The following is a 12,868-nucleotide window of genomic DNA, read 5'->3' as shown; positions in this document are numbered from 1 at the left end:
TTCCTTTCCATCCACAGCAAAGTTCACACACATTAATAACAACCTTGTTTGTCATGAACCTTAGATATGATACCATCATTGTGATTGCCCCCACATGTTGCTTTAAACATTTTTTTCCATTTAGTATTTTTTTTCCTTCAGGCATAGTCAAATCAAGGGGCCTTTGTATTCAAAAACTTTACATTTAGGGTGTTTATATAGTTTAATGCAGTTTTAAATACTGTTGGAAGAAAGGAAAATTAAAATCCTACTGATCTCTGTAAATGATTTAATTAATTCTGCTTGGAATATCTATGGAGGGGAAAAAACAAGTGATTTTTATAGTCTTTATAACTTTGTCTTGCATTTCATTCCTATTATTCATTCTTGTAGTATGTGACAGCAGTCTCCTTGTGTTAAGACATCACATGAGGAACTTTAAAAGCCATCTTTCAGAACCATCTGATCAGTGTTGTTCTCTTTGAAGGAAGTTGAGTGTCTTGGCTGCTTTTACACAGTTGAAGTTACAAAAATTATGTGTTGCAGATGTTTTAAAAGCACTCAGTGTTTCATACAGTTGTTTAGGACGTAGTCCGTTATTTTGAGACTAGGATAGTGCCAGTTCTGTGCTTATAGTTTCAGCAGATTCGGTCAATCTTCAGTGTCACGCACAAAACACCCTTTAGTTATGGAAATGTCACTTCCTCCTTGCCTTCCCTGAGTGCATTCCCCTCCCCTCCTCATTGTTTAAAGGCATGACTTCTTCCATCATTGCATCAGTCCAAACACAATGGGACAAAAATAGCTTGTGCTAAAGGAGAAAAAAGCAGGCAGATTCTATAAGGTGGGCTAGCGATGTAGTTTATTAGTTTGATTGGGAGAAGATACGGCTTGCACATTTTGGTTCTTCTTTGTGATATCTGGCTGTGTGTGCAATTGTGTGTGTTTGCTTTTTGGCTTTTGGACTTTGTGAGGTAGGGCTGTCTGCCAGACAAAAGTAGCCTGGAAGGAAGAAGAGTATAAAGACTAAATCTTAAAAGAGGGAATAGAAAAGCCTGAGGTGGGCTCTTATTGTGGAGAGAAAAGGCAGATAGTGCTGACATAGCAGAGAAACAGTAAGATGCTTTTTTTTTGTGGAAAGTTGAGTGTTTCTTTGGGGGGGGGGGGGGGGGGGGGGTGTTGAGCCTACAACTAACTTTCAAGATCACAAAACAGGCCTTTATATTTCTGAGGTACATAGCATTTTATTTTTTAGATATTGCAAATCCCCGATTGTCCTTAACTATAACATACACGTAATTTAAGCGTTGAGCTCACCCTGAAAGCACGACTCACAAGCACGACTGCAGTGTTTGCTACAGTCATCTTGATATCTTTCCACTTCACCCTGTAGTCCACTGATTACTGGTCAGACTACTTTATCAGATGCATTATAATATAAAATACACTATCATTTACCGTTGCCAAAGGCGGTGTTTTCAGACTAAATCTTTTGCAGTGCCAAGCTCGTTCAGTTTATTGTCATGTCGACTGTAGCACTGAATCTTAATAACATTTGAGAAGAGGTTCCAGTAAACATTTGCTTGAAAAATGAATTGATTAGACAGCAGAGTGTTTTATGTTAGTCAACTAATCTGTATATCAACATATTCTTTCAGCCCCCCAAAAAGCTTTTAATTGACTCGAAGCTTCAAGTCCCAATGGATATCATTAAAAAATTGATTGGACACGACTCTGAAAGTGGAGTTTCCAAAAAAGAGCGCTAGCCTTGGCTGAACGTGGCCTTACAGCAGCCAAGAGGAGGCAGAGGAGTGGAAGTGAGCCGAGTAAGGCTGTGCTCTGAGTTCAACGCTGTCAGACAGCACGATCTTCCATTAAGAGAAACGACCGGCTGCCAGAGTTTGTCATGACTTTTAGCACAATGGAGGGAGAATAGTGGGTGGAGGTCAGGAGCAACTATGAGGCCATGGCGAGGAAGCAGAATTGAAAATATGGGTGGGAAAGTTGCCAAGGGGGCAAACATTTGTCTGGCTTTTTCAGATACTAATTCCCTACAACTTTTTTTTTCTTTTAATCCTTCATTTTAGTGAAGTGAAATGGGCTGTGGTATTAAAAAAACACACACACCAAAAGGATTAGAGCTGTGCCTTCTTTTTGTCTTCTAACATTTGAAAACTGCTCAGGTAGTATCACTTGCCTACTCAAGGCTTGACTTGCAATTCTTGTCAGAAAAATACTGCAAAAAATCTATACTACAACTTTGTGTTTGTGTGCCAAGTATTTTTTGTGTGGCTGTGTGTGTGTGTGGATGTGCACAAACTGTTTAACCCAAAGATGTTTTAACTGGTGTTAACTAGTGTCACTTGAAAGTAACATCTGTTTGATCTGTTATTAACCTGGTATATATAAAAACAGAGCAGACCAGCAACCCACATATCATGCTTAATATGAATGTGGTCAAAACCTAAATACTCATAAGTTGTGCCAACATTCGGATCGCGTTTAAGCAAAGCCACAAAATTTTGTAATGTTGCCTCTCATGGCATCTGCCTCAGTGGATTTGAATTAAAGCAATCAAAATGAGATTTAAGTGTCGAGTTTTAACTTTATTTCAATGGGATTGACAGAAGTACTGTATTAAGTGTTTAAAAATGTGCTTTCTGTATTGTCCCCAAGTCCTCAAACTAACATTTTAGTATTAGTACATGGCTTGTTTCCTACACTCGTGAGCAAATTCTTTGCCATCAGTGGCTCATATCTTGAACTTGTGCAAATCACCAGATGTCAGGTTTCCTCCCCTGAGAGTATGCCAGGCATCTTATGCTGCTATGTTTTAGCCTAATGTAGGTAACTATGTAAGTAACTATGTATAATCAACACAAAAACACTCGGTCACCAGATTGATTTGGGTATTCATTTGTTTGTACACAAATCATCTTTTGATCCTGTTGACATGCGTATTTGTCATGTAGAAGGAGAGCCGTTAAGTTTGCTTTGACGATTTATCACACTGCTGTATTATCAGACATAGACTGCGTGTAATTTACAATTTGACCATATTCAGTTACTGATGGCAACAATCATGCCAGGTTTTAGTGACAATCTTTGTCGTGCTTGACAGTTTAGTTTTCCACTACAACTTCAGAATTTATGAACAACTTAAGTGGGCTAATGTTATCTTATTGGATAAAACGGTTGTTGACAGTTTAAATTTTAGAAGGATAATTTGAAGTTGAATAAAAAGTAATAAATTACAGTAATTGTTATTGCAAAACTCACCGAACCGCTAAACGTTAAAAATTGCAGTATTATGGTATTATGAGTAAAGTATTCTGATAATATTGTGTCGTGGGGTGTCTGGTGAGTCCCACCACATCACTGTTCAGATCTGGCTAAGTCCTTTGTCTTGCACACAGCAGCTGCAGTATAGAACCACATGGCTGACAGGTGCACCACTGCAGGGGCTTCATACATGCATAATGCAAGTAGACATGCTTTTCCCAAAGACTCTTCAGTTTGTTATGGTTGTTGGTTGTATAGCAAAATATGAATGAAAGCTAAAGTGCTTTTAAGGTAAATTAGCAACTGTGTAGAGACTGAATGGCCTGTGGGATGCTGCCCTTGGTTTTGTGGCATATGTGGATAGCCTATAATTGTACGCTGCTCTGTGGTTGGTATGGCACTTGTATACTAATGCTATACTGGTTATTCACCATTTTGTATTGCATGTAACTTAATAAGGGCTATACTTTCAAGGGAATTTTTGTTTTTTAGGAAGCAGTTCCAATGAAAACGGTTGATGGATGGATCCGTTTTAACAACTTTGGACAAGGCCAGACATGTTCACAATACTGGCAGCACTCAATGTTTAGACCAGGAAGGTGACTAGGTAGAGCATGTTGAAGGCAGCCCATTTCGCCTACTTGCTAGCAATACATGCATCTAACTATTAGCTGTGCTATTTGCACCTCGACACAATCTGTCATCACAGTCTTTGTGCTAGGGAGCTGTCAGTGTTATCCAATCTCAGGAACTGACGTGTCGGGTAAAGGTTGTGATTTTGTATATAAAAATGGTTTCGTTTTGAACATTAGTAGCAGGGAAGCTGCTTTTGTACTTTTGGTCCACAACCATATTTCTTTTTCCATTTCATTGGAAAGGGTTATATCCCTAAACTGCAGAAAATAAATCCAAACCATTACTATAGTGGGATATTGTGATGTGTGTGTGTGTGTGTGTGTGTGTGTGTGTGTGTGTATGTGTGTGTGTGTGTGTGGGGGGGTCTAACTGCACACACATGTGTAACTGTGTTAAATTACCCTTTAAACACAATTTCCTCTTAACAGCTGTTGTATCATCCTCTAGCTGAGCTTGTTTTGAGCAGAATGATTCACGACAAGCCTTTCAGTATTTCGCAGAGTCAGTTTCCACAGTTTCAAAAGCTCCTTTTATCAGCACAGAGTTTATCCTGTGTATGGATTTCTTGATTATTCCTTTATAAATGGTAAATGGCCTGTATTTATATAGCGCTTTACTAGTCCCTAAGGACCCCAAAGCGCTTTACATATCCAGTCATCCACCCATTCACACACACATTCACACACTGGTGATGGCACCAGTTTATACATGATTGCTGTTATTAAGTGCTGAACTGGGCTGCTGTGCCTTTCACAGTAAAAATATGCTTTAACAGGTGCATCTACATATAATGCACTGCAGTTCTCGTACTGGTGTGGACATAAACTGGACAGTCTCCTCATCAGCACTCCTGAATTCGCTGTTGGCAGCATACATCAGCAAGGGAAAATCAGGTCAAGGACAGCATCACTGTGAGGGCTTTTGATGAGCTAATAGACAGGCTGATAAAACTCTTTAACACTGCAGTGAGCTCAGGGATGGGTTTTTATGAAGTGTTTCTTAGCACTAAGATCATCCTTGCCCTCACTTAAACTGATATGTGCAGGAGTTCTCTCTCTTCCTCATGAATTTAGTCAGATGCTTAAATTACTGATGGCAAGATAAGTAACAGCACTGTCACAATAAATTCAACAATTATCATGTCATGACTGTGACTCGCTAAGTGCTGCTAAACATTGTTTCCAAAAGAGAGTTTTGAGGGTTTTTTAAAAAAGAAATATAATAAACTGCAACCTTGATGTAACTACTGATATTCCTTCATTAAACTGTAGTTATTCCTACAGAACCAACAGTATGTTCCTCTTTCTTGGTTAAAAATAAAAATTAATAAAGTTTAACATTTTTGCTGCTTGACATTTTCTTTACTTAACTTCTTAAACCCCATGTGGTTTAACGGGATGTTATTTAACCTCCTAGGACCTGGCGTCCACATATGTGGACATCACATTTTGGGTTATTTAGACCAAAATACTCAATTTTGCTCTACAAGGGCCTGATATCCACTTACGAGGACATTATACTGCTACTGTTCTATCAAAATTTTAAGCGAATATCCTCATATGTGGCTCTCATTTTTCTTAGAAACAAAAATTAGGTTAAAAAAAATCTGGTAATTCTTTGTTTTTACATTTATCAGGTCCCAATCAGCCGAAATATCAAAGAGAAATGAAAAATACATGCCGTGTAAGAGTTCGGGTCTTAGGAGGTTAAATATAGTTGTCAAAATTTCAGCTTAAAGCTCACAAAAACCATTTCTATGTCCACCAAACACAGCTAAATAAACAATTAAAGTAGCAGGTAAACAAATTGCACAAATGGGTGTAAACACAAAGCACCGATTCCCCTGTTCGCTCAACAGCATGCACGCAGACAAACGATGCCGCTGCTCTCTGAGGTTTCATCACGCTCCAACCAAAACATATTGAACCAACAGCAAAAAGAGACCAACTCTTCACATTTGAAAAAGCGTAACATGAATTCTGTCCTGCCTCAAAATTATTATTATTTTTGCCTTATTTGCTTGTTTACATACTTGAAGCATTACTCACTAGACTACTGTTGTGCATAATGTTGGCCTCCAAAAAGAGAGGCTATTTCTTGTTACCTAAGAAAGTTCAGCTTTCACAGGTGGTGTTAAATTGCAAAATGCCTAGCTACATTATTAAAAAACCTCTGTAATTTTGCTCTGTTTCACTTCAGCAGCATCAGTCTTTCCACAGTAAATGTGTTCATTTGTAGTTTTCTTGAGTTTACTTTGTGTTACTTTAACACAATGGCACCTGCTGTGAAGCTTACACGTCTTATGAAGTCTCACAAGTGTTAGCTTTACTTTGATAGCAAGATGGTTTACACACTTTGTAATTGCTGAAAAATACTCAATTTTATGCATATCATTTTCCAGCAGAAAGACCCTTGGGGCTTAAGAGGACAACTCATCACAGAGCATGGCTGTAGAAATTTGCAGCGCTGTCAGTTTTGGCATGAAGTTTGAAGTCTGAACTGTCTTTTCTCTTTTAATTCATTTTAACACAGGGTCCTTTTTGTGTGTCTGTCTGTGAATGTGAGGGCTTGATTGAGTTAGTTTTAAAGAGTAGTTGCCAAATTTACATAGACCTATGATTCATCCAGCATTTCTCATTAATAAATAATATAAACCAAGCAAAGGAATCTAGGATGACAAATCAAGACGATATCTCACAGGAAAGGCCATTACAAGATACTGAAATATGAAAAAAATTGTATCAAAACATGAGGCAGGAATAAGAAAACAGAAAAAGGAGATCTTATTTAGTTCTCAGGCAGAGCGTAGCCCTACCCCCACTACCCATGATGCTAGAGAGCAGAGAGGAATAATGATATTTTATAGCTGTACTCCAGACCCCAGGTAGGTCTAATTATTTAATGCATCTTGTGCACCCGTCCTTCATCCAAAGGCTCTGTAGCATGGCTGTGAAGTATGTCAACCATTAACCCTGTAGACCATTTGACCAGTAAAAAATTAAAGTCCTTTCTATAGATTAGGCAACATTTTTGAAGCCGGGGCTAAATTTTCTTTAACAGTAATGAGATGTGTAATGAAATGTCAAGAGGGTTGTGTGAAAACTGTCTGGCGTATATATGCGTTACCTACTAGGTAATGTACTTCCAAATAAAAAAAGACCCATAGTTTTACCACCTAATACAACTGTGGATGAATAATCCAGTTAAATAGAAACCTTATCCACACCTTGTCCCCCTTTCTGAGGTATTTGGTGTATCTTTTGTCTGCACTGTGGGATTACAGGTGTGGTTTCACCTCAGCAGACCTGGAGTCCTCCAGTCAAAGAACTGATGTGAAGATGAAAGTCTTGTTTTAGTTTGAAGCTGCCCTATTCAGGAGTATTGGACCAAATGACAGCATCTGTCTGTGTGTCTTAGAGATCAACATTCAGGAGGAACAACATGGTTCTGTGCAACAGAGTAGCCAGGCCAGAGTGGATGGACAATAGCTCAGTGAGAGAGAGAGCGATGGAAAGGGAAAGATAAAGGCAGGGGTTTTCTTTTTTGTTGAAAGGGCACGCTAAACCTATGAGAAGAAGAAGATCAGAGACTAGCCGACGCACGCACGCACACACACACACACACACACACACACACACACACACACACACACACACAAACACAAACATGTTGCGTGTTGCTATCCTTTGACATAATGCTTTCCCTAGCCTCTTACCCTAACCATCAAAAATGAATGCCTAATCCATAACCCACATTTTGAGTCTGAAAAATGCCTTCAGACTTGTGGGGACCTGGATTTTGGTCACTGTGAGGCACAAATATAGTCAATTTCAGATTTTTGGTCCCCACCAAGAAAGGAAAAACCGGTACACACACACGCCAGATATTTTCTTTGTAGCCTCTCTCTAATCTTATAAATTTTGAAACAAAGTAAAGTCTTTACTGCTGCTTATACCAAACTATAGGACTTGCAATGATTGGCATAAATGTAGATTTTAACCAACCAACAGACAACTAAGGGTGTTCGCAGACTGACTAACTTGGTTAACTCTGTGCTTTAGTCTGATTGCACAATAGGAGGCATTTGAGCTAGAGAGAAACCTGAAAGTCAAGCTGGTGCAGAGTAAGCTTTGCACTGTGACTTCTGTATAATGTGGTCTCAGTGCAGTTTGCGGTGGACTTGGAAGTCTTCCTACACACCACTCAACTTCATTTGTTTTCTGAAAGCAAATGGACTGTTGTGTGCTGTTTGTGGGCGGCTCAAGAAGGGATCTGATCGATCACTTTCAGAGATGTTGATGCAAATCCTTTGTTACCGGTAGTTCTAAAAAAGCAGATGGCAATGTTATCTAAACCAGAACAGTCCCCATAAAATATAATGTAAAAACAGTAAACCTCGAAATACACACTGTCCTGCTGACAGTCAACCAGAATTAGATTTTCAGACACAGGTCCTGACCGTTTCCTGTTAAAGCAAGGGGTCATCACCACAACAGTCCAAGAGCATTACCTGTCAGTCTACATTACATCATGTCATACATACGTCATCTGTAAAATGTCTTTGTGAATCGGAAATTTACCAGAGGTATGGATCACATGAACACAGATTCTGGTTAAAACTCTGAGGCTTTGTCAGTGTTGTATCAAGAATGTTTCTTACAGACAGCTGTTCCCTTTTTCTTTCCAGCTTCTTGTTTCAAACTCCTACACACACTACTCAAAGTCTGCCCCATGATGAATGATTAGAAAGACAGTTCTGTTCAGTTTTTCGCAGTAAATTACCTCTAAACTTCATGAGTAAGCATGGGGGTATTTCCAGTAATGGCGTGATCATGTGTTGGTCACAGATTTGAAAGCTGGGTTCTTTTGCAAGTTCTTTAGGTCCTTGCACCATCGGAGCAAGCAATTTTTTTCCTGATTTTGTTTTTGCTCTCGTTTTTATTTTTTTTTGTGGTGTCTCTTTTCCTTCCTCTTGAAACTTAAACATTCACCGACCTCTAAACCTGTTTGGTAAACCAATTCAGAAAATGATCAGATTAGATCTGTCTTTGCTGGTCAATTTAAAGGTTTTATGTCTGTAACTATGCACATATTTTCAGTTATTATTAACAAGCTTACCTCCTTGGTATAGGAATTGATGCCTGGGGTCGGCATTTACTCATTTTTAACATCAGTGCAGGTTCTTGCCTAGCTTAGCATTAGCATGTTGTCTGTGCAGATGTTTTCAAAGAGTGGAAGTTGTGTTAGCAAGTTGTGATTAATTCAGTGAAAAATTCATTACATTTCTGTATATTCTCACTTGCTAATGTCTCCTAATTTTTTCCCCTTCATGTAGAGAAGCTGATAGCGTACCAACGGGAGTTCCACGCTTTGAAAGAGCGCCTTCGTGTGGCAGAGCACAGGACGCTGCAGCGTTCGTCGGAGCTCAACAACATTCTCGAGCAGTTCAGACGCGCCATTGCTGAAACTAACAGCAGCAAAGATGCCCTCACAAACTTCTCAGGTAACAGAAGTAACTGTTTTTACTCATCAACATCCGGCTGAGCTTTCAGTCATTTGCGTGCAACAGATGTACGAGTGTTTGTGTGTAAAGTCTGGAAAATTTCAATAAAGCGTCACCTTTTATCTGCTCTGCATCTTCTGCTTATTGCGTTAAGCTTAAAATATCCTGCCCTTTTAGATGTTTTGTGTGATTATTATGACAGTGCTGTGGGAAAGTACCTTTCTTTGTCTAGCTCTAGACTTTTGAATGTCTCCACTCTTCAGGCTAGATTCCTAAAAAAAAAACAACAACCCCAGAAATAAAAAAACAAAACAAAACTCCTGCTCTTCTTGAGCACCACTAGTGTTAAGCAGGTTGGTGTTGTTCTGGCAACTGAACAAAAATGGGGAACATATTGAATTTTTACGTTAGTGCCACTTCACGCCCAAGCAAAACCAGCTTGTTGGAGTGGCTTAGCATCAGTTTCGACCTCAAGTGACTTTAGATTCATGGGCATGTGTTGGTTTCCTGTCTTAAGTTAGTGGAAATTTAATTTCCTCACTGATAGAAATCTGCTAGACTAAAGTAACGTCAGACTTAAAATAGAAACTGAGTACAACATGTGAAATATTCTGAGATCAGGCTGTACATTTTCTAAGACGTACTTCATTTGTGAAATTTTCCTTGATCAATTTCAGATAGACAGACTCATCTCTCAAAACCACCAGGTGGGTTTAAAATCTAGGTGGGTGAAAGACAGCAGTCAGACAGAGAGATCCAATCATGTTGCTTATTTTATTTAGTTAAATAAGTAAGTGAAATTTGTTTTTGAAACACATTTATACATGGAAAAAAATCTGTCCAAAGGTGCTGTACAAAAGAATAAAAAGTGAGTAACGTACAAGATTACAAAAAAACCATGGATTAAATACAAAATAAAACAACATGGTCAACAGATTATGAACCCAAGAATGCCATAAAATACAAGTAGGTCTTTAACCTAGATTTAAAGATGGCAATATTTGGAGAATTTGCAGCTTTGTCAGTAATCCACATCAAAGTCATTTATTCTGAAGAGATGACGCTTCTGTTGCTTTTTTTCAGTCATTAAAGTGATTGTAATGGCAGAGATATGCTATCGAAGACAATCAAAATAAGGGATGACATACTCCCATCTCCCATCAAGAATATCATTGTTACATGATCTGTGTGTAAACAGTTGGGTCATGTCTCTTAAATGTTTCATGAAAATGAGGAAGAGCGCTTCACTTAATGTGTTTCTCTGTGCTTGTTTTCAGATGAGACACAGAAACTCCTGAAGGAGTTAGCAAACAGGAAACCTCTTCAGGTGCCAAATATCTACCACCACCTGCCTCATCTCCTCAACAATGAGGGCAGCCTGCACCCCGCAGTGCAGGTTGGTCTTGGCCGCACTGGAGGTGAGAAGTGCATACCTACACTGCAGATTCAGTTTAATGTTCCTAATTTACAAGGCTTTCTGTTTTGTTTTGTTTTTCTCTGCAATGTGCATTGCATGCTTATCCTGCATAAGCACAGCAAACCCTCCAGAGATCCTCATTACACCAGAGAGAAAATCAAGTCTCAACAAGTTTTCACTCTTTGACTAGTTCACAACAAGTACCCATCTGGACTGAGCTATGCAAAACAATATTTGCACAGTTGGAGATAATTGTAGTCCGTGTTTGATTTTTTTTTGTAGTCTAACCGTTTAGATTCAAATAATTTCACTTTCACATTACCCTCCTTTGTTCCTCTGACTTATTTCTTCACTTGCTTACACATTTTTCCTGTTTACTTGTATAAGCCACCCGAGCTACATACATTCTGGGTTCTTATGAAAGAGCTTTAGAACAGTGTGAAGATGGTAATCAATAAACATGCCTGTGTGTATCAGCCCTGCCCCCGTGTGTGTCTGTGTGAGTACAAGGCGGATGAGTACCGTACATCCTGATGAGTAGGAACTGGAGAATTGTTGTTACTTTTTTACTTTCACTTATCTTTTTACTTTGGCTTTGTAAGTGTGATAGTTGGCCTGAGTGCCAAACAGTTCATTTGATGTTTTCACATTGCAGTTAATGGCTGGACAAATTTAGATTTAAGACATTTTAAAGGAAAACAAAACAGGGACAACTCGGAGAAATAGTTTACTTCTCTCTGGCTGCCTGCCAGGTCAGTGGTTAAGTAGCGGAAGGTATGGTGGCTCATAAGCACAAAGCGGATGGAACGCTAAAAGTACATTAAAACTAAAGCCATATGTTCCTTGATGCTAAACTACAGGAGAAAAGTTTAAAGCTGTTTTAATCTGCGTCCTTTGGCTGGTGAGAAGGTGACCCTCAAATTCCAAGTGCTGGTCAAATAAAGCACATGTTACATAATAAGGTACTACATTAAAGAAAAAAGTGCAAATTCTGATGTTGCCATCTCTTGGTTGTTACCACCCCATCTGATGTTTCACAGATTGTATATGTTACCTGCATTTTGGCTTTCTTTTAGACATGAGCCTTCCCACTGATGATGCTGAGTTTGTTGCTGCCTGTTGTCATCCTGTCACCAACTTTCCCCTCTAAAGTGCTGTCAGTTGTTTTCACTGGAATGCACAAATGAGCTGGAGTTGTTGCTGCTGGGAAGTAGTCGCTGATCTGTGCGGTTGGTGGGTCACAGAGACAAATGACTCCACACACGCTTTCTGCCCCTCCACTAACCATGCATGTCATATGGCATACTTGGCTGGCTGCTGAGAAGTTTTGTGTCACGATACCAACAATGCCTTTAATGCCCCTTCTTCTCTTAGTTTGTTATTTTTAATCTATCTTAGCTTTTTTTTTTTTTAACCCTTCCTTTTGTTTCTTTGCTACTCTAAGCATATCTGACATTGGGATAATTATAGCTATGAAAATTAGGACATGACACTGAGTGAGGATAAGAGATGAGGATGAGAGAAAGAAACCGTTGAAGGAACCTCTGAGACCTATATGATTGGAGTGAGACCTGCCTGAAATCCCTTCAGACAAAAGTCAACAAGAGTGTTACTGTAAAAGGAGCCGTGCCGGGTCACACATATGTAGCCTTTAGCAAGTCATCTGCTTGTCATCTTGTGCCGTTACACAATGACTGCTTTGTCCGTTGCTAAGCAACATCAGTTATACACTAGTATTTGCTTCTGCTGACCATCTATTTAACATGTCACAGGCTACACTTGAAGACCTCTTTTCATCCTTTTTTTCCAGAATGAGAAATTTCTTACAGTGATCTCTGTTGCTGCTCGGTTGTTGATCATAGGAAGTTATGTGTTTCTCTTAGCACACACGCTGTTGTTTTCTTCCTCACAACTGGAAAAAACAAAAAAGCAAAGTAAATTACCTCGAGGGCTAAACGTAACTTGCTTCACAGATCTCTCCGATACTGTTTGACGCTGCCCTGCTTGTCTCTGTAAACTAGGCGTGATGCAACAAAATGCTGAACAAACCA

At 39.2% G+C, this 12,868-nt stretch overlaps 1 protein-coding gene across 2 annotated transcripts in view; it reads left to right on the top strand.

Moving 5' to 3' along the window:
* The window catches only part of mgat4a (alpha-1,3-mannosyl-glycoprotein 4-beta-N-acetylglucosaminyltransferase A), a 28,195-nt gene that overhangs the window by 5,201 nt on the left and 10,126 nt on the right, over positions 1 to 12,868 (top strand). For both annotated transcript variants that reach the window (XM_026144075.2, XM_026144076.2), the window contains exons 2-3: positions 9,233 to 9,400; positions 10,678 to 10,818. In XM_026144075.2, the coding sequence (XP_025999860.1) occupies positions 9,233 to 9,400; positions 10,678 to 10,818 (309 nt within the window). The remainder of the gene's footprint in view (positions 1 to 9,232; positions 9,401 to 10,677; positions 10,819 to 12,868) is intronic.

The sequence above is a fragment of the Astatotilapia calliptera genome, chromosome 16, assembly GCF_964374335.1.
Source record: "Astatotilapia calliptera chromosome 16, fAstCal68.1, whole genome shotgun sequence".
In the NCBI taxonomy this organism is placed as follows: Eukaryota; Metazoa; Chordata; class Actinopteri; order Cichliformes; family Cichlidae; genus Astatotilapia; species Astatotilapia calliptera.
Note: the sequence above shows the minus strand (reverse complement) of the source record. Positions and strands in the feature narration are given on the sequence as shown.